At 40.0% G+C, this 19,696-nt stretch overlaps 2 protein-coding genes across 2 annotated transcripts; one reads left to right on the top strand and one right to left on the bottom strand.

The window, feature by feature from the left end:
- Positions 1 to 1,459: 1,459 nt before the first annotated feature.
- ankzf1 (ankyrin repeat and zinc finger peptidyl tRNA hydrolase 1) lies at positions 1,460 to 6,038 on the top strand. Its single transcript, XM_085434152.1, has 16 exons — positions 1,460 to 1,525; positions 1,884 to 2,028; positions 2,112 to 2,233; positions 2,306 to 2,408; positions 2,508 to 2,719; positions 2,825 to 2,937; positions 3,063 to 3,216; positions 3,534 to 3,756; positions 3,856 to 3,954; positions 4,077 to 4,244; positions 4,334 to 4,480; positions 4,592 to 4,874; positions 4,989 to 5,100; positions 5,191 to 5,358; positions 5,443 to 5,513; positions 5,630 to 6,038. The coding sequence occupies exons 2-16, from the start codon at positions 1,908 to 1,910 to the stop codon at positions 5,754 to 5,756; spliced, it is 2,223 nt and encodes a 740-aa protein (XP_085290278.1). The 5' UTR covers positions 1,460 to 1,525; positions 1,884 to 1,907; the 3' UTR covers positions 5,757 to 6,038.
- glb1l (galactosidase, beta 1-like) lies at positions 5,895 to 12,213 on the bottom strand. The gene is made up of 16 exons (XM_085434153.1): positions 12,027 to 12,213; positions 11,554 to 11,723; positions 11,301 to 11,451; positions 10,307 to 10,367; positions 10,145 to 10,239; positions 9,879 to 10,059; positions 9,731 to 9,789; positions 8,911 to 9,032; positions 8,030 to 8,070; positions 7,769 to 7,887; positions 7,615 to 7,689; positions 7,441 to 7,530; positions 7,208 to 7,321; positions 6,919 to 7,050; positions 6,556 to 6,783; positions 5,895 to 6,428 (listed from the first exon to the last, which is right to left on the bottom strand). The coding sequence occupies exons 1-16, from the start codon at positions 12,093 to 12,095 to the stop codon at positions 6,225 to 6,227; spliced, it is 1,911 nt and encodes a 636-aa protein (XP_085290279.1). The 5' UTR covers positions 12,096 to 12,213; the 3' UTR covers positions 5,895 to 6,224.
- Between the last annotated feature and the right edge of the window lie 7,483 nt (positions 12,214 to 19,696).

Genomic DNA, 19,696 nt, shown 5'->3' with positions numbered 1-19,696 from the left:
AATCTAGCAAACTGATGAGGGTGTGGTTGGGTCAGTTTGAACTGCTGTAATCCTGGATGCATTGACAGCTCAACTTTCTGACCCGTGACTGCAAACAAAATAAAAAAAAAAAACTCAGATTTCCTACTTCATAACTAAGGTTTTGCAACCCCAAATTTTGCAGTTTACATAAATCCAGCAGGCAACTTGCATAGTAGATACAAAATCTTTCTGTTTTTCTTAATATATAAATATATAATACATTACTGTATGTTGTTGCTCACAGAAAATCAACAAGGCAATCTTGGAGGCTCGTTTCCATGACTGGGGAAAAAAAAAAGTTTTTGCATCCATAGGTAATAAATTTAAGTTATTATCTCAAAAATTTGAGAATAACTTTAAAGTTATTTTGTCAGACGTTCGCTTTGGTAACCCGAAATTTTGACTTATGGATCCAATTTCTTTTTCAGTGGCAGAAGCAAGCTTCCATGCAGTTACAAAACTGCAATGCTGGAAAAACTTTCACACTCTCCACATGCTCTCACTTATAGCAAACACATGTTCAATCCTAAGTTCCTTAGCTGGTTAAATGCACATGCTGATGACAGCTTCAGCAGCTGCAACCAGGCTGCCACAGCTGAGAGCAAGCTGCAAAATCATTCAACAGTCACGCTATATGTTCTTCAGGAAATGCTGTCTATAAAAAAACCAGACAGTGAAAGGAATTCTTTTCTTTTTTTTGTACTGAGCAGGATTTTTGTTTTTGGTTCAGAAACAACGGCTGACTCTTTGGGCTCACAAACAGCTCTTTGTGTTGTTTACAGCAAGCTCTGGTTGGCCCTAATATCCAGATGCTGCAGCAGAATTTTGATTATCCTGTACAAACTATTTTTAGTTTACTGTTCTTAGCACACCTTGGTTGTAACCAGTCATTATCATTGCTTTGCTATTAGCTTGAATCAATTTGGCGTTTCTCCTTTAACATCAGGTATCAGCAAGACATTTTCTTACAGAAGACTGACGCTCACTGGATGGTTTTTGAAACGTATCTAGATGTAGTTGGTCTCATGTGATTGGCCGATTAATTATGATTATACATAGTCAATGATCGGTTCAAAATGTGTACCTAATAAAGTGTCTGTAATCGCCTTTTACCATTAATCAGGCAGATTAACTCAACTAACTGTTTTATGTAATTTAGAGTCAACTTTGTTTGTTTTTTTATTCTTAAAACCCAAACTAGCGTTTTAAGTTCCATCAGTACTTTTGTTTAAGTACTGGTGGGCTACGTTTGTAAACTATTAGTAATTATAAAGAAAACTTGTGTATAAACTGAATAAATAGTGTAATCTGTCATGTAAATGTCTGCAGTGATATATGCACGTTGCTGAAACGCGGTGAAAGGAAAGATCGGCTAATTTACAACCTTTGGTCTTTGAACGCCACTCGCTGAAGCATTCATGACGCTCTTGGGCTTCCGTAGAAATGTCAGCGTAATCACATGTTACCCTAAGGTTGGCTCAGCTTTTTGTCAGTTCCTTTTATGGTAAGTCGTTTACTATTTTCCCAGTAGTTCATTGTAACTTTTAGTAGTTGTAATGTCCTTAAAGTCCCGTTTAAGGAAGTGGACAGAGTCGGTGTTTTAAATAGATTGTGGCTGAACGTGTCGTTCAAAGAGCACACACTTATGTTTACATTAGCAAAATTGGGTTAGCCTTGTAGATCAAAACTGTCACTATAAATATAGGCTTGAGGTTGTTGCCAGCTGCTCTTATGATTCGTGCAGGAGAGTAAGTGTTAATGATCTGGTTCAGTTAACTGTCGTGGATCTGCCCCAGCCAAACACTATTTTAGGGGATCGCCAGCTACAGCTTATAGCAGGTTTCTCTTTCTTTCCATTACAGATGAGATAAACCAACCAGCAAACGATGACTACCCGCAAAGATTGTCGCTCCATCTTTGATTTGTGCTTGAATGATGAGGCTTTTGGATTGAGAGAGGTGAACCCCGTCCTAAAGGAGGATGTAATTATTGACCTCGCCTCAGATTGTATGTATGGAACACATATGATGTTGTGGGGAAAAAGATGCCCAGTTTATTCAGTCGTTGAATAAATGTCTTTCCTCACACAGGTGTGGAAAATAGAAGTGCTGAAGATGACAGGCGAGAAGGCGAGTCCAGCCTGGTTAGAGAGGTGTCTGAGAAGATGGTCTGCTCAGCCTGCAGATGTCCCTTTATTAACCGCGAGGAGCAGGTAACCACGCAGTACTCTACAATCTGTTCATGCATTGAGAACTGGTGCCTGAACATGCACTTTGTGTTGCAGAGGGAGCACTACAAGCTTGACTGGCATCGGTTCAACTTGAGACAAAAGATGGCCATGTTGCCGCCCCTCACAGCGGAGGAGTTTGAGAGGAAGACGGGTGCAGGTGAGGAAACTGGAGTAATACACATCTAAGATGGAGTTTAACTAGGAAAAAAAGGTCTGAAGCAGTTGGAACAACTGACCTATTGTTGTCACTTTACAGGAGACTTATCAAGTATCTCGGGCTCAGAGTCCGATTCAGAGGACGAAGACTCGGACAGCGATGCTGGAGTTAAAAGCAGAACGGTCTCTGACAAAGACATGGAGAGCTCAGGTGAAACTCCTTTAACAGCTGGTCGGCTCTCCAGCAAGTTGGTTTTCCAGAACTCAGTGGGAGATTATCTGTTAGTCTACCGCTGCATACTTAAGGGAAAGGTGAGGATCAGTCCAATGAAATCTATAATCTGTTAAAAAACAAAAAACAAAAAAAAACCACTTTAGATTTATATAATTTAATATTTTGTCATTTTTCCTGAAAAGTTTCAGTTGGATGACGAACACGATGCAGGATCCTCTCTGAAAGCTATAACAAAGACTACGTGGGTCATTCTCATGACTGGTGGAGGTCATTTTGCTGGTGCTGTATTTGAAGGGTAATTTTTTATTTCCCTGCTTTGTATGCTTTCATATTACACATTATGGCTGAAATTTAAAGCACAACAACACAGCCGATTCACAGAGATGTGAAGCGTCCAGCACAATGTATTTTATGTTCCAGAAAACAAGTCCTTCTGCACAAGACCTTCCACCGATACACAGTGCGAGCAAAACGAGGCACTGCCCAGGGACTCAGAGATTCTCAGAACCGCAGTCACGCACCAAAATCTGCAGGAGCTGCACTGCGACGACACAATGAGGCGGCGCTAGTCAAGGTCATACTGCGCTCCATCAGATCGCCTTTTGAGTGAAAGCCATGCCTTATCTGTTCTTCTTCATAAAGTTTGGTTGATGTTTTTCAAACAGTGGCTATAAAAGCTCAAGATTCCTTTGGCTGATTCATTAGTTTTTCTCCTCCAAGAATAGATCATGTACTTTTGTGAGGTTGCGGTAGTGTAGCCATGGAGCCAAGTATTTCGTTTTGGCTATGTGGTTAAATTCTCTGCCTCACTCATAGGATGACGTAGTATTCTTTTTTTATTTATTTTTTGTTAACCTGGATTTTTATTTAAATTTCTTTAACTTTTTGCAGGACATTCAGGACCTTCTTGTAACCTGGGCCGAACACTTGAAAGGGGCCTCTAAAATATTCATACGAGCTCCCAGCTACAACAAAACTATCTTTTTTGGTGGTCGAGGAGGTCCCCTTGATAAAAAAGATCCCAGGATCTGCACAATCCCCTTTGCAACACGCAGGGCAACTTTTCGAGAGGTACAGAGGGTACATGAGGTCCTTTCTACTGTTCATGTGTATGGTAAGAAGCACGAAGTGCTTGAAATAATAACATGTCTCCTGCACATGTTTATGCAGCTTAGGTATATTTATCGCACAATCAGTAATATCTTTTTTTCAGGGAAAGACACAGACATTTCTGCAGTCTTCAGTCCAACTAAAAAGCTGTGGAAAAAAGCTGTTAAACCCACAGCAGAACTAAACACAGATCAAGAGAAAGGTAAGTTTAAGATGTTTAAACATGGTCTGTAAGCTCTCTGTTGACCTCGGTGGATAAACTATAGCATCAAATAATAATGTTAAACTTAGTAAACCTGACTGCAAATTTATTGCTTGCATCAGCTGAAGAAAACCGCGAAAGCACTGATGAAGAAGAGTGTGGGGAGATCCAACTGGAGATGGTGGAAATGACATTAGGAACACTGGACCTCAGGGAGTGTGAAATCCATCCCTCCAGGCACAAAAGGAGGAGGAGACGAAAGAAGGAGGAAGCTAAAATTCCAATTGAAGGTAGATCTGATCAACTATCTCATCGCAGGTGGAATCCAAGGCATGCTAGTTTATTACTCAATTGTTCTGCAAAATTTATGAAATACCAGATTCATTTGGGACCAATCCAAAGAGCATAGAAGCAGAAGGTAAAGAAGAGGAACTGCCAGAGGCTACACCAGTAGAAGATCTCCCTCAAGAAGTGCAGTCAAAGAGCAAGAGGAAAAGGAAGGTACAGAGCAAGAAACAAGTGGATGGTGAGTAGGGGTTTAAATCTGTTTTTCCACTTGTTTCTCAGTCTTGCAAAAGCTGTGTAATGCATTGTTTTCAAGTGTGAAAACTCAACATTAAGCTTTCTTTCTTTATAGATGTTGTTGAAGAGTCATGTGAGTATAGCCTCAGGGATGCACTCTTTACTGCCTGCAAGGTTGGGGATGTGGAAGCTCTGCGCACACTCCTCCAGCTCCCTGTGGAAAAGTCAGAGGGTCAAGAGCATTTGGAGAGCAAACTTTCTGATGCCTCAAGTCCTCATACTCTCCTCAATAAACCCATTGATGCTTCAGGGTTCACATTACTGCATGTTGCCACAGCTGCTGCACAAAAGGCAGCGATCGGCCTCCTCCTAGATGAAGGAGCAGACCCCTCCTGCAGGTATCAAGAATATTATCGTCAAGCGTTGTAAAAGTGTGATTGTGTAGCAGCTGAAGTGAACACAGTGAAACCTTGCCCAGGTTTAATTACCATCTCTACATTATTCCTTTACAGGGATAATAAAGGGCAGACACCGTACATCGTCGCCCCTGACAAAGACACAAGAAACGTCTTTCGGAAATATATGGGGGATAATCCCGACAAATACGACTACAGCAAGGCCCAGGTAAGGTTAAACTCGTGCACCTTTGAACATGTATTGCATTAAACGGAAGCTGGTAATTTGACTAAGTGTCTTACTCCTGTGCAATTAAAGATCCCTGGGCCGCTGACGGCAGAGATTGAACTGAAAAAGATGGAAAAGAAAAAGGCCCAGAAGGCCCAGAAAAAACAGCGAGAAAAAGAGCAGAAAGAGGAAAAGAGGAAACAAGAGCTGGAGGCAGAGGAAAAGAAGCAGTTTGTATCTCTGACTGATCGTGAAAAGGTAGGTTACTGCTAAAGGTCTGCAGCTGATTCCTTGTAAGAGGCTGTTTTTTGGAAATGTTCATATTTGGCTTATTGATTATAGAGAGCTCTGGCAGCAGAGAAGAGATTTGCAGCGCAGGTTGCTGCAACAGGAGCCAGCATCTCTAATATCAAGTACGTCTCTCAAGAGCCATCCTCTCGCTGAGCTAATGCATAATGTAATAGCAAGTTATTTAAAAGCTGCACTGAAATACGGTGTGACTCTTCTGTGGGTTTGTCTTTGTCAACAGGAGGTGCTGGCTGTGTGGGGAGTCTCTGCTTGGGAAGATCCCTTTTCAGTACCTGGATTATTCATTTTGTACTCCCCGCTGTGTTCAAATGCATCGGAAAGCAAATGCTCCTCCAGGAAAGACCTAGTGTCCATCTAGGAACTATTTTACTTGGAGAGGAGTCTACCTCATTAAAAGTACTGGTTAATTTGGCTTTTTTTAGGCTTTGACTTGCCTTAATTTTATTGTGGCAGGTGATTTTAGACACTCGGATACATATACTGTATGTAATAAAATCAATGTACAATTTATTTACAGCATCTGTAATCGGGCAAAAAGAAAAGCAATAATTAAAAACAACAGTCAGCATATATTTCTTTTGCACAGGCTTGGTGAATATTGTAACAGCAAGTAATTGAGTGTTTAGTGTTTCTGTGTCAAAAATTAAAACTGCTGACATCAGATTGTCTCATATGCCATAGAAATACTGTTGTGTAGCAGCTCCTTCAGGTGAGATCATTTGTTCAGAGTACTATTGTGCTTCAGTTAGACTGATAATTATTTTTAGATCTGCAATGTGAAGAAAATGTAATACTTCAAAATTCAGTGGGCTCCGTCAAAGCTTTTTAGGCGTGATGTTGAGCTGAGGTCGGTCCATAAAAAGAACCCTCGAGTGTCCTGGAGCTCCTTCCAGCTCCAGCACCGTGATGTTGTTGGGCAGGGTGGTGCTAAGCAGGGGTCCGGGGACATAGACAGTCTGCTGAGGCCCTCTGGCTGGCCAGTATCGTCCCAGGTTCACACCATTAATCCAAACCTGACCCTGATGAAGGAAAAAGAAACATCCAGAAGAATACAGTTATTTTATTCCTTGCTAGAAACGTGGGGTAAATAAACAAAAGAATAAAGTCTGCCAGGTCCAGAATGTCCCCAAATATAGTCAGCATTACCTTAGTCCATTCATTGAGCTTGAGGAAAGTGTCCCATGCTAAGCCGTTGGGCTGCAAAGTCCCCATGTAGAAGGTTGGTCCACGTGTAGGTTCTCTCCGAGGAGCAGGGTCAGACTTTCGGCTGTTGCCGTGAGGCCATCCACCAGTAACGGCTCCGTCAATGTCCAAAGGGTAAATCTTCCAGTCAGTCAGAACATCTTTACCCAGGATCAAGTTGCTCAACAGGCCCTGAAATTCACACAATATTTACCATTTAAAACCCGTAGTCCATGGTTTTACTTGCTGCAACTTCCAAACAGCTGCAGGGAAATGTATGTTTTTAAATGCTTGTACTCTGCTTGCTTGCTCTATTAATTGCCTTGCCTTGTAGTCATTGATCTTGCTGCCAAAGTTAACCCTGCCCATGTTCTCTACGAGGATGTCCAGTGTGTCCCCCTGCTGTCCCGTGACATTCATCACCAGCACAGTGTCTCTCTCTAACAGGCCCTGGAAAACCTGTTCAAACGGTTGTATGTTTCCAAAAGCGTGAACGGATACAACATCATTTATATTTGAAACTTCACAATTTGACGCAGACAAACAAGCTCAGATTTAACCTACAACGTTTTTCCCCTGACGAGGACATCAACAAAAGTTCACAGTCAGGCCTTACCCCATTGACGGACACATATGCACGGTCATGAACCCCATTCAGTGGAGAGATAAGTGGTGTGGGCTCTGAGAGGTTGTGCGGCAGTGTGGTCCGATATAGCACGTATCCATAGTACTGAACACAATAGACAACACAGGTTGCAGACACAACAGTCTAGAAGTTCTCCATGGTTCAAGAGTTACAGTGTTTCTACAATAATGCTCTCCCCACTGTTTCCCTCAGACACCCCATACCTGTTTCACCTCTTCAAACGTAATAGGATACTGAGATTTGATTGGTCCCAGAGGTGAAAGGGTGTTCAACAGGCCACTAATGTCCCCAACCTGTTAAAGTGACACTTTTTTGAGTTTTGAACATTTTTAAAAATATTTCTTGACATTGGGATTAATTTCCTGAACTGATCCTACCTTTTGCAGGGTCACAAAGCCATAGACAAACTTGGGAGTTGCTGGTGGCATGGGGCCAGAGGGAATCTCTCTAAACTGATGGGAAATGGTGATGAATTAATCATGCATTAATCAGGACATCAGCCTTAGCAGGTGGCTGTTCAATCAGTTCTACCTGCTTTATGACATCTCTAATAGCCAAGAGCTTCTCTGTGGGGTCTCCTGCCTCAGTCAGCGGGGCGTCGTAATCATAACTTGTGACTACTGAGCGAAACCTGGTGTCATGATCAGCACCTTAGTGAGAACAACAGAGCGTTACTAGAGATCACTAAACTGCAAACTGAGCTTTTATCTGCCTCTAAAACATGAAAACTGTGATATAATCTGGCACTGAGACAATGAATGAATGAATACTGAGATTCTGTCAATAAGTTACCATTCCAGTAGCCAAAGTTTGTTCCTCCTTCAAACATGTACCTGAGAAGAAAGAGACGTAGAGTGTAATATCAGAGGAAATTAGCAGTGGTGTCTTAAAGGATGAGGTTGCTGGCTTTTATTTAATCCAAATTAAAGGATCCCAACGATCATTACATTGATTGCAGTGGCACTGTGATGTCCCTTTTAGCCAAATTTACCTAGCTTATCCGAAAACTATAAGAAAACATAATCCGTCCATTTTCTTAACCGCTTATCCCCACAGGGTCACAGTGAGGTTGTACACCGATGCCCATTTTAGAATAAAACAGGTGGCAGTAAAAGTATCTACCTCTCCTTATGTCTGTTAATCTGTCAGCTTAATCCAGTTCAAACATTTCAAAAAAGAAGGCCTGTCATGCCACACCGTGTTAAAGATTCTAATGTGTGATCAGTGTAACACTTTTGAGCCAAAGGCTAGTCTTGGCTCTGTATGATATGAGTGGGAATCCCTCCATCAGGCACAGCTCTGGCTGTGATCACAGATTTCCCACCTACCTCCTGTTTCAGTAAATTCAAGTAAATAAGGAATATTTTGAACTCTGGATCATGCAAAGGTTCTCTAGTATGGTATAAGGACAAAGGCATGAAGTAGGAAATGAGTAGCTGTAAATGGACAGTGGCCTTTCGCTGTAATTTAAAAGAGAGGTATGAAAATCCGCATCTTCAGTTGGATTCAAACATGACTCATGCCACTGATACTGCAGGTAAGCTCATAAGCTGGGAAAATAAACCAGTTGTTGTGGTTGTTGGATCAGGCTTTTACATTAGTATACTAACACAGTTTTATTATTTGAATGTGTTTCTACAGAGAGGAAGATTTGGGGGTTTGTGGAGACATACATGTTGACGTTGGCCCCCATGGTTAGCATTTCTCCTAGCACTCTGCTGACCTTCTGAGCATCAACCACAGCATGCTGATCTCCCCAGTGATCCAACCAGCCAGTGTAAAACTCTGAGTTCACCTGCAACGTAATTTAAAACAGTTTTATCACATATACCTGTGAAATCATACGAACGAGTTACAAATTCATTTTTACTTGTGAAAGAGGTTTTAACTATAGTACATTATTGACATAATAGCAGGTGGTGGAAGTGCTGCACATGATTGCATTGCATTCAAATATTGTGTCCACCTCACTGTGCCTTTCTTTTCTCTAACTGCTTTGACTCCACCCCTGCTGGTCATGTAAGATAGCTGTCCTACCTGAGCCTATTATGAGGTTTGTCTTTGTATGAAAGGGGACCTTTAAGACAAAGACAATTAAAAAGAAAGTTGTTAAAAGGGAAGTCGTCCAGAACGAGACACACCTAAAAAAGATTTGTTTTAGAAGGTGATGGAGAAACACCCTGAAAGATTCATAAGGATTATTTTGAACTGTGAATCATGCAAAGCTACTCTAAGTGTATCCAGGAAGAAAGGTAAAGAGCTCAGCTTTTCCGTTTTAAATAATTTCTATATCAATCAATAAATTAAAAGTAACTGATTAGTAATGCACCACCACCCACTGTAAACATCAGCAGAATTTTTTTCTGCAGCTTTTTTAATTGAATGTCATTAGAATACACAAGTGTACATAATAAAATGGCCAGTGAGTGTGTATTGTGTATATTCAGCCCCTGCTTCTTAGGATTATGTTTAGTGAATAGATATGTAACGAACCAGGGGTCCTCGAGGTTCAAATCGTCGTTGCCGGGCGAAGGCTTCAGTGATGTTGGTGTCTGAGAAAAGAACATGTAGAAATAACAACGATCTCTAAAAGAACAAGAAGATGATGTTTTATCTTTGGACACCGTCACACAATACCAACCTGTCCCAAAGTCTATTGTGGCATATAATCCTTCCAGAGTCCCACATATCATTTCCTTGTTTGTGTTTCCATCAGTGGTGAACAGGATGACGTCCTCGCCCAGAAAGAAGCGGAAGAGAGTGCGCAGGTGACGCATGTAGTTGTAGTCACAGCTGTAGTAACTCCCATATTCATTCTCAACCTGCATTTAAGATTGTATATTTTCAAATCCAATAATAATACACTAACTCTTAAAAAGCTTTATAGCGACCCACTTAGAACTCTACCTGGACAGTAATGATGTTTCCCCCGTTAACATAGAGCCAAGGTTTCACTTTGGGGAGGAGAACAGCAAGCCAGTTGCTGACTGCCTGCAGGTAATCTGGGAGAAAACAGATAATGTTCATAAAGCAATACATTTCAAAAAGGGTCATAGGTGCATGTTTTACCTGTGTCTGCAGAGCGCAGTATGATGTTTGGCTTTTGAAGTAACCAGGCAGGCAGTCCACCCTGCAAGAGAAAATTAGAAGAGAATGAAGGCAGAAACGTGGGCAATCATGTGATTAGCCAGCCTCTTTTATCTCACCACAGGGATTTGGAGAGCAGTGTAAAAAAATACCTCCACACATTTTAACTTTGTATTTTTAATATATGAAATATGGCATAAATGTGTGCATCCTACTACAGTTATAGTAATATATACCACCAGCCACTTCATTAGGTGAACCTGCTCAACTGCTCATTAACACAAATATCTAATCAGCCAATCACACAGCAGCAACACAATGCATTTAGCCACGTAGACACGGAGAAAATGTCCTACTGAAAACCAGACTGGTCACCAGAATGGGAAAGAAAGGTGATTTAAGTGACTTTGAACGTGGCGTAGTTGTTGGTGCCAGATCGGTTGATGTACTCTGATTTTACAACATAATCATGACTACAGTTTACCTGTAAGCCGCAGTTCTCTGGCCCATCAGAATGACCAGAGTGCTTCAAGCTTATAGGAAGACAAAAGTAACTCAAATAACCACTTGTTACAACCAAGGTATGCAAAGAGCATCTGTGAACATGTAAAACAGATTCACAGATTAAGCAGTTGGGCATGTAAAGACCACACGGGTGCCACTCCTGTCAGCTAAGAACAGGAAACTGAGGCTACAATAAGCAGATTGTTCAAAACTGGAAAACAGAACATTGGATAAATGTCGCCTGGTCTAATGAGTACTGATTTCTGCTGGATGGTAGGCTCTAAACTTGGTTTAAGTAAAATAAATGCTTGTATCCATGCTGCCTTGTATCAACAGGTCAGAATGCTGCTGGTGGTTTAATAGGGTGGCGTTGAGTTCACTGTACTCAAATGTTCTCCACAATCACCAGACTTCAATATCTCAATCCAACAAAGCACCTTTGGGATGTGGATGTTATGACCTCTGTTCTCACCATTTCCCATTCAGCACAGATGTACGGTCCAGGACGCAGGATGACCAGCAGACCCGTCTGGTTGGCCAGATCCAAAAAATGCTCCAGATCTCTGTCTCCTGTGAAGTTTTGAACTCCCTGTACCGTTTCATGGAAGTTCCAGGGCACATATCTGTGTATACAGACATGGTAAATGTACAATGTTTATAAAGGCCAACAAACAATCCAGTTGAAAAACATTTATATTTAAATGTTTGCGATGGGGTCGGCTTACACTTGGATGGCATTCAGTCCAGTCATGTACATCTTCGCGAGTCGGTCCTTCCAGTAGTACCGTGGGATTCTGGAGTAGTGGATACTCCCTGAGATGTACTGAAAAGGCTTCCCATCTTTCAGGAAACAGTTTCTTTTGTAGTCTATAGAGAAAGATCTCTCTCCAGAGGCCTGCAATATAGTCACGGTAACTGCTATGAGAGTCAAAGTGCTGATAATCTGTCTATAACTTCCACTGCATATTTCTCAGGACTGAACTTGGGTAGCAGCTTGGGCAGTTATTAATGATGCTGCGAGAACAACTGTAGGTAAACTATGTATGTATGCACATATAAAAGGTTACAGAAATTATATATAGTTAAAGTTATATATTTTTTGCACGAACCTTTCAAGGAAGTAGAGAGAGGCAGGGGGAAAAAACGAAAGATCAGCTGACTGAACTACTGTAAAAAAAACCTTTAGTTTCATTCTTACCAAATTTCCATTCACATCTGAACAGGCAAGAGTCAGTGCAGCGAGGAGTAAGGCAGCAGCAGCAGCCATGTCCGCTGCCTACCTGTGACGGTTAAACCTAAAACATCTATAACAGCTATAGATGCAAACATATACAGTCTTCTTTCACCTCACTCCAAGTCTATTATTAACAGGGGGAAGCATTGAGTCAACGTCCTCCCCGCTTCAGTAGCACTACCACGTGATTTTTATTTAGTCATCAGCTGGGTCCTAAAGTCTGTCGATTCGCCTCAAAACCTGTTCTGGCAGGCCCCTTTTTGTCATCACCGTTATCAGTGAGACCTAGTAGTTATTATTTTTCTCATAAATAGAGACATTTAATATACTATAAATATCTCAAAGCTTAAATTATAAATGAAATAAAAATAAATAAGATAAAATCTTGATCCAAATATGTCAAGCACACTTGGAAGTTAAAAACAGAGGCGAAAATTCAATGTGGTTATAGATTTTAAATTATAAAATTTAAATATCAGTAGCTAAGTAACATAACTTTACTGCATTCCTGTGTGTATACCTGTCTATTGTTGGGGTTATTTACACATGTGAACATACAAAAAACACAAAAACGACAAAATAGAAGTATGTAAGTCTGTAACTGTGCAGGCTAAGTGGGAATCCTGCCACCAAAGCCACCCTATGACGCCTTGCTTTTAACAACATGCTGTCATACTATGTATTATGTAGGCTGAGAACAATTCCCTTTGTGTTTTGCATGGCAAAATAACAAAGCAGCCAGTTCAGGAACGGGTAGCTTTATTATAGCTTTAGGACCCCACTCCTAAAGCTATAAGCTCTGTGTCCTTGTGTCTTTTCACTGGGTATGAATGATAACTGCATGTCAACCAGTACTAACATCTACATCAGTGGAATTATCTTTTTTTTTCTTCTTTAAAAAAATAAATAAATAACAAAAAAAAAAATCAACCTTTTAATTTCCTCTGGAAAATTTCTCAGGCACGATGTTGGTGCTACAATAATAACTTATCAGGAGCTATCTGATAGGAAATATACCCGTGTTATAACTTTATGTTCCTTTAAGGACACTAGATGGCGCTGCAATATATGAAGAGCTGCAACTGACGTCTTATCTGGTTAACATAGTTTCACAGGGACATTACTGAACACTAATGATATTAAGGTAGATTACAGATGATTACAGTTTACCTTCAGACTAAAAGAATCCATTAGTACTGATCCTTGCGTACTCAAACTACTGTAGTAAAACACATGAAGCCCTGTGCCTGTACCATTTACATACACTGTAACACATTAGTAGCCATTCTGGTGTGTTTTGCATGCATTTAATTAAATTGTATACACTCTTTTTTTCCTATGAGGCTGTTGTGTCCTTCCTAGTGTTTCGTTACACTCATAGAAAAGTCAAAGTTGCTTCCAGGCTACTTTTTCTGCCCGTGTGCACTCCATTATGGTTAGAAAGAGCTCTTAAGTGGCTGATGGACTGATGTGTGATGGGAACAGCAGTTTATCTCCATGTGACATGTATACACTAATCCTGGCAATTTCAGTTAATAGATCCTACATCTGCCTGCAGGCCCATCACTGCACTTGTAGGGTTATATAGATTCACTTCTCCACATGCTTTTACTCTTTTTGTCAGTTCTATCTACTTTACAGTAATGACAGCCTAAACACGGATGTCATTTCCTGCCTCTTCTTTCATTAGTGTCAATTCTGAGAAAATTGAAAAGGGGGCCATCACAATTGCTAATGGCAGCTGATCTCAGCTACAGATAGGACTCTGTGGCTCATTAGCCCACTGTCAGATGCTGTCGATTGCCCTGGGAATGAGCGGAAGAATGACGTGCATGGGCTTATAATTTGGTTATGAGCATGGTAGTGCCTGAGGAAAGCCTGTCAGCATCCCATCTTTGCACCCCCCCCTCTCTTGTGGAAAATTGATGTTCAAACCATAAAAAAATTCCCAGCAAACTAATGCACTCCGGGCCATACCAATTACTGAGGTGTTGAAGCACAATTGTAAGCCTAAAAGATGGGATTTAGAATAACACAAACACTAGAGAAACTGCTTAACTCACAAGATCATCTTGCAGTGAACTGGAGTCCACTTTTTAATTACTGTGCAAGTTAAAGGTGCAGTCCAGACTACCCTACAATTATTAGGCAGGCCTGTCCCTGGTGTGATGGGAGATACAGAAAAAAAACCTCACTCGCTCTAGGGCTGGGCGTCATCTCAATGAAGTCATCTCCCCAGAGTCTGTAATTAGATTGAACCATCCCCTCTGTCACTACCCACTACCCCCAGAATAAACCCTCTTTGTTGTTTCTGGTGGAAGCAGGTGTCTTCAGATCCCCACCGCCCCTGAAATGACACCTCCAAAAAATCCACTTCAGTCTATTTGGAATAGTTGATGTTAGGAACTCCATCAGCTTTACATGAACTGGGGTAATCTTGGCTTTTGCTTGGAATTAATTAATGTGATGGGGCCATAAAACATGTCAGTGAGTTGCATTTATGGGAGGTGGGGAAGCTTTCAAAATAAAACGCCATTAGTATTTTGTATCAAGCAATCATTTTCATACAAAGTGCAACAAAAACAAAAATGTCAGTTATATCAATGCACAGTTTGCCCATCCGTGGCCTTATTTTAAGAATTATTACTATTATTATTTGAAGTAAGACTGACAACATCAGGTGTCAAATCCTTTGCCACAGCTCCCCTGTGTGACCTTATGCCCACTGTCTGATTTACTAAAAACCATTTCTCAGTTAAAGTCATCATCTGCTCAACTTTATATCTTACACATCTTAAACAGAAACACCTTTACCAGTGATTTAAACATGTGATATTTCATATCTTAAAGAGACCTGGTATAAAACCTGAATGGTTTAAATAACTAAGTAGCATATTCTTAGTTTTCAGTTTCAAGATTGTAGTGTAGTTTATGTTTAAGTTTATCCTGCCTTCCAGGTGTTTCCTCATATCCTTTCCCTCTATATATTGTATCAACTGAAGACCAAAATACAGCTGTGTACATTAAGATCATCAACAACCTCCCATCCCCTGGACCCCTCACATTCCAACACAGTGCCATATAGGCAAGAGGAAACACCTCAGCATACATATATAGTAAATGTATAAAATTACAAGATAAACTGAAAATTTAATTATAGAAAATTAATAATAAATATAAATAAATTTAACATAAAATTGTAGAAAGAACCACTGACCAGAAGTCAAGGTTAGTGGTTACCTGTTCCTTACAATATAAAGCGTCTTGAGGCAACTGTTGTGATAAAAATAAATAAATAAAACTGAATTTAAATACCAGAGAACAGTGTTAGACATGGTATGGCATGTTAATCTCTTGAATAGTCTCAGATTGGGTTGGACCTCTTTGTTTAAATTAATCTTTTGGTATGTTTAAGGAAATACCAGCTTGTTCTTAACTATGGAGTCCAACAGGGGTCAATTTTAGGCCCACTACTTTTCATCTACTACTTCTGGGTGCAGACCAAAACTTCAAACTATGGTTGTTTAGCTCCTCTGTTTTGTTACAGTTTAACCGCAGTGTGTTTTTATTGTCTCTTCTTAAAGATAAAGAGGTAATCCATGATAAACTGAACTTTTGAACTTTTCTTTACCCGAGGTCCTCATACACAGAAGAGTATGAGTAAGGGTCTGGTCTTTTGAGATCACAGCCGTGAGATTGAATTAACTGCAATAGTTTATCAGCTAACCTGAAGATCTCACTTTTATTAGGTGATCTTTTACATGCTTCGTCTCTTCAATCTTTAACTGCTGATTTAAATATTTTATTAAATGCAGCTTCAAGCTTATGGTTATAAAGTTTGGTTATTTTGCTTACTTGTTACACACCAACTGCTAATATGACCAGTTCTGAACATATATGGTAATTCTCACTGATTAGTGATGCAACCCTTCGAGGGGGCAATCTAAGTGCTGAGCTGCCTGTGATTCATGCACAGCTGAACAAAACGAATTCCCAAGAAGTCTCTATATCAGTCCGGAGGTCAGGCTACGCAGAGGAATGTACCTTGCCTGTTTTCTCAGGCTCTGAATGACCAGTGAGTCAGCGTTAGGCGCACAAACCATAATACTCTGGCATCTGAGAGAATCTGGTCCTGAGAAACAAACAACGAACAATAAAAAAGTACCATGACAAAATACCTTTGCTATGTTTGTATTTCATTACTGATGTAACCCTGTAGTTTTTCTCTTTTTGGATCAATGAAAAAAAAAATTCTAGGATTCTTAAAGCAATTAAGTCACATATTGTGGGAGTACTGAAACACAAGGCTCTATAAACAAACAGGAAATGGACAGTGTGGGGGGGGAGCATGGGAAGAGTGAGTTGGCTCTCATTCCTCAAACTCAGGGAAGGTATGGTATGCATTTGGGGTGCAAGTATGCTCTGAGGAATGCTTGTGGTGATATTGTGACATCCTGATGCTTGGACTTTAGCTCCAATAATAGCTGTTAGTGAGGCTTATTATGTCAAATTAATCACAGCGAGGAATGTCTTTCTGAAATTCTTTCACCCCCCTTAACTAAAAGCATACTGGCTGTCAGGCTTTAAACTTTAACACTCATTTGTATCTTTATCTTTAGCTACACAAGCAGCAGGGATCTATCCCAGCGCCACTATCAGCCATTGAGTCCATTAGATTATTTGCTTTTGCCTGATAAAATCAGGCTATCAGATTGATTTTATAAATGAGTATCTGCAAAATGAATGGCATTGCTTTCAGCCTGAGCAGGGGAAGTCTGTTTTTTTCTAATTAGCTAACATTAGCATGCTCACAAGCTAAGCTAAGATAATGATGACCCCATTAGGCATTTGCTTGCTTGGAATGAATGTTACATCCTGCATTTTTTTTTTCCATAATTGATTTTATTGTTTAGATCAGGAGCAGATGAATTTCAATTATACAGTATTGTGCAAAAGTTTTGAGTCACCATCATTTCTTTGTATTTTGTTAGAAAAAATAGTAATAGGTTTACTGATCTATTGAAAGATGTGCAAACATACATGGAAATACAGTATATAAGGCAAAAACAGTGGTTCCACAAGTCAAACAAACTTGAAAGTCAATATTTGGTATGGCAGCCTTTATTCTTCAACACAGTCTGAACTTTGTAGGTAAACTTTCTTGTTTAAGTAGTCAGGAATAGTTCTCCAAGCCTGTTGAAGAACATTCAGCCTTTTATGCTGTTCTTTGTAAATATGATCCCAAAATGGTCAATAATGTTGAGGTGTGGGTTCTGGGGAGGTCAATCCATGATGGAAAGTGTCCCAATGTCCTTTTTTCCCTATCCAGATATGCTTTTACTGCATTGGCAGTGTGTTTGGGATCATTGTCATGCTAAAAAGTACTTTTATGTGTTCATAATTCCATCAATTTTGACAAGATCTCCAACATCGCAGGCTGAAGTGCAGTCCTAAACCACGACTGAGCCTCCACCGTGTTTTACAAATAGTTTGAGACACTCACTATTTAACCTCTGTCTCTAACTCTCTTACCTGATCTCCTTTGCACATATTGATGACATTTTGAACCAAAATTTTCAAATTTAGATTCATTTGTCCATCAGACCTGTTGCCACCGATTTTCAGTCCAGGTCTTGTGTAATTAGCATACCTTAGCCTTTACTCCCTGCTTTCTTTATTTTTGCCTTATTTTTTTTTTCTTAAGGACATGACTTACAGATACTATTCACCTGTCAAGTTTCCTCAGAGTTTTTTTTAAGGACACCATATTGAGATATGCCAAATTTCCAGCTAACAGCTGTTTGGAAATTACCTTGTTGGTGTAAAACTACTATTTTATGCCTGGCAAGCTTTGTTTTACGTTAAGTTGTGAGTTATGTGTAGACACAACACTTGTTCATCCCTTGAGTTGGGTGCTGGTTTTATGCTTGATAGGTGAGTGTTTAATGACTTAACAAATAAAAAAAACACTTCTGAAAATGGTCAGGTGCACAAAAAGCGGCCAATGGCAAAAGACAAACTTTGGATAACTTTCAGAAAGCCCAGAGAACTCCAGTCTGGCTCCTTGGAAAAAGTAATGAGAGGTACTTAAACCTTTTTCAGCAGAACTGTAACTTTATAGCATTTTTTTGTTTTGATAAAACAGAAAATTGCTGATCTCCTAAAAATTTGAATAACCTTCTGTTTATGTAAAGCTTGCTATGAAAAAACCCAGAATAAAGCGATGACATTTTATTGTAACAAAATCAATTATAATAACATCAACTAAATCGTTTTCGCTTAAAGGATATTTTTGTCCCTTCATCTCTTTTATAAAACAGCAGGAGTTGCTGACATTGCTGTGAGTAATGCGTTGTGATGGAGACCGGTCGACTCTGTGAGGTTCAAGGATCAGTTCCATAATTTGATAAAAGCTACAGCAGGATTTGTCATCGACCATATTTACACATTTAGGTGATGCTGCCTACGAGTGTGATACAATAAAGATCGAATCACCTTTGTTTGATATTGTTAGATGATCCATTTTTACTTCAATGTCTTTGCTTTCATTTGGCCATCCATCTTGGCTAAACTATCTCTGATTCAATTAATTTTACCTAACTCCCATCTTCCTGTTGCTTTGTTCCCTGGATGACCGAGACCATTCACACAGAAAAAAGAGAAAACATCATAAAAGCTTACTTTTAGGACTTTCATGTCTTTCTTCACTTAAGTTTGGTCAATTTTGGCCACTTTGCTTTTGGTTTTTGATTTGTCTTTAGGCCTAATTTTATAGTATTACTTCTCATACCAGTGCAAAGTGTCTAAGGTAAGCGTATGACTTGGTATTATCATTAGTAATATATTCAGTTTTCACTATTATATAAACTGTGCTAATTTCACAGATTTCAAACCTGCTCTTAGTTAACACAACATAGTATTTGTAGGTCAGACACCAGTGATATTTCCAGCTGACGATAACCCAGGGTTCATCGCGCTTGTTGTTTAGCTGCACTGTTTACTCATCAATTTATGGGTGGAGGTTTTTTACATAATCAAAGCAGCTCCAGTTAAGTGATTAGCCTGGTCTGGTTGTGACTAACAGCCTGTGGCTATAGAGAGGATCATCAGTCATCCCCCATCACTGGGACCTCCATCGCATGCATTCAATCCCGACTTGTCCATTATTTGACACGAAGCTACAAAAGGATCCTTCACCTGACCTGAATGACTTTGCCTGAGGTCATTCCCACTAGTGGGGGTTGGGGGGCTCATCATAGACTCTATCTCCAATTAACCTTTCAAAAACACAGTTCCTCACGTGTGATGCTTTATTTTCACAACTAACCAGATGTTTATATAACAGGGCCAATCGACAGATCTGAAATGGTCACATGACTTGGTACCTTTTAAGTGCAGCCCATGGCTTTCATGCATGAAGTATATATGGCTTTCATGCATGAAGTATATATTGCTCTGGCCCTGTCTGATGGTGCTACTGCATGTGGTCATTTGTGTCCACTGATCTTTACTTCCGTGGACCACGCACTGTAAGAGCAGGATGTGGGGACATAGCTTGTAAAGAAGAGCTGTAAAGCTTGTAAAATAAAGCACTAAACAGATGCTTAAACACTGGGTATTCTTCCTGCCTTTTA

The sequence above is a fragment of the Copadichromis virginalis genome, linkage group LG16 (genome assembly GCF_057382275.1).
Source record: "Copadichromis virginalis isolate Kocher_CV1m ecotype Utaka linkage group LG16, C_Virginalis_male_GT1.1, whole genome shotgun sequence".
NCBI lineage: Eukaryota > Metazoa > Chordata > Actinopteri > Cichliformes > Cichlidae > Copadichromis > Copadichromis virginalis.
The sequence above is the reverse complement of the archived record's forward strand: the minus strand, read 5'-3'. Positions and strand labels throughout refer to the sequence as shown.

What these genes read in the sequence shown, in the direction of transcription:
- ankzf1 (XM_085434152.1), top strand. Translation starts at nt 1,908, where the DNA reads ATGACTACCCGCAAAGATTGTCGCTCCATCTTTGATTTGTGCTTGAAT. An exon ending in AAACACAGATCAAGAGAAAG is followed by an intron (nt 3,955 to 4,076) that starts GTAAGTTTAAGA and finishes TGCTTGCATCAG; the next exon opens with CTGAAGAAAACCGCGAAAGC. An exon ending in AGCTAAAATTCCAATTGAAG is followed by an intron (nt 4,245 to 4,333) that starts GTAGATCTGATC and finishes ATGAAATACCAG; the next exon opens with ATTCATTTGGGACCAATCCA.
- glb1l (XM_085434153.1), bottom strand. Translation starts at nt 12,095, where the DNA reads ATGGCTGCTGCTGCTGCCTTACTCCTCGCTGCACTGACTCTTGCCTGT. An exon ending in ATGGGGGCCAACGTCAACAT is followed by an intron (nt 8,071 to 8,910) that starts GTATGTCTCCAC and finishes CTTTCTTCTCAG; the next exon opens with GTACATGTTTGAAGGAGGAA. An exon ending in GCAAGATCAATGACTACAAG is followed by an intron (nt 6,784 to 6,918) that starts GCAAGGCAATTA and finishes TGTGAATTTCAG; the next exon opens with GGCCTGTTGAGCAACTTGAT.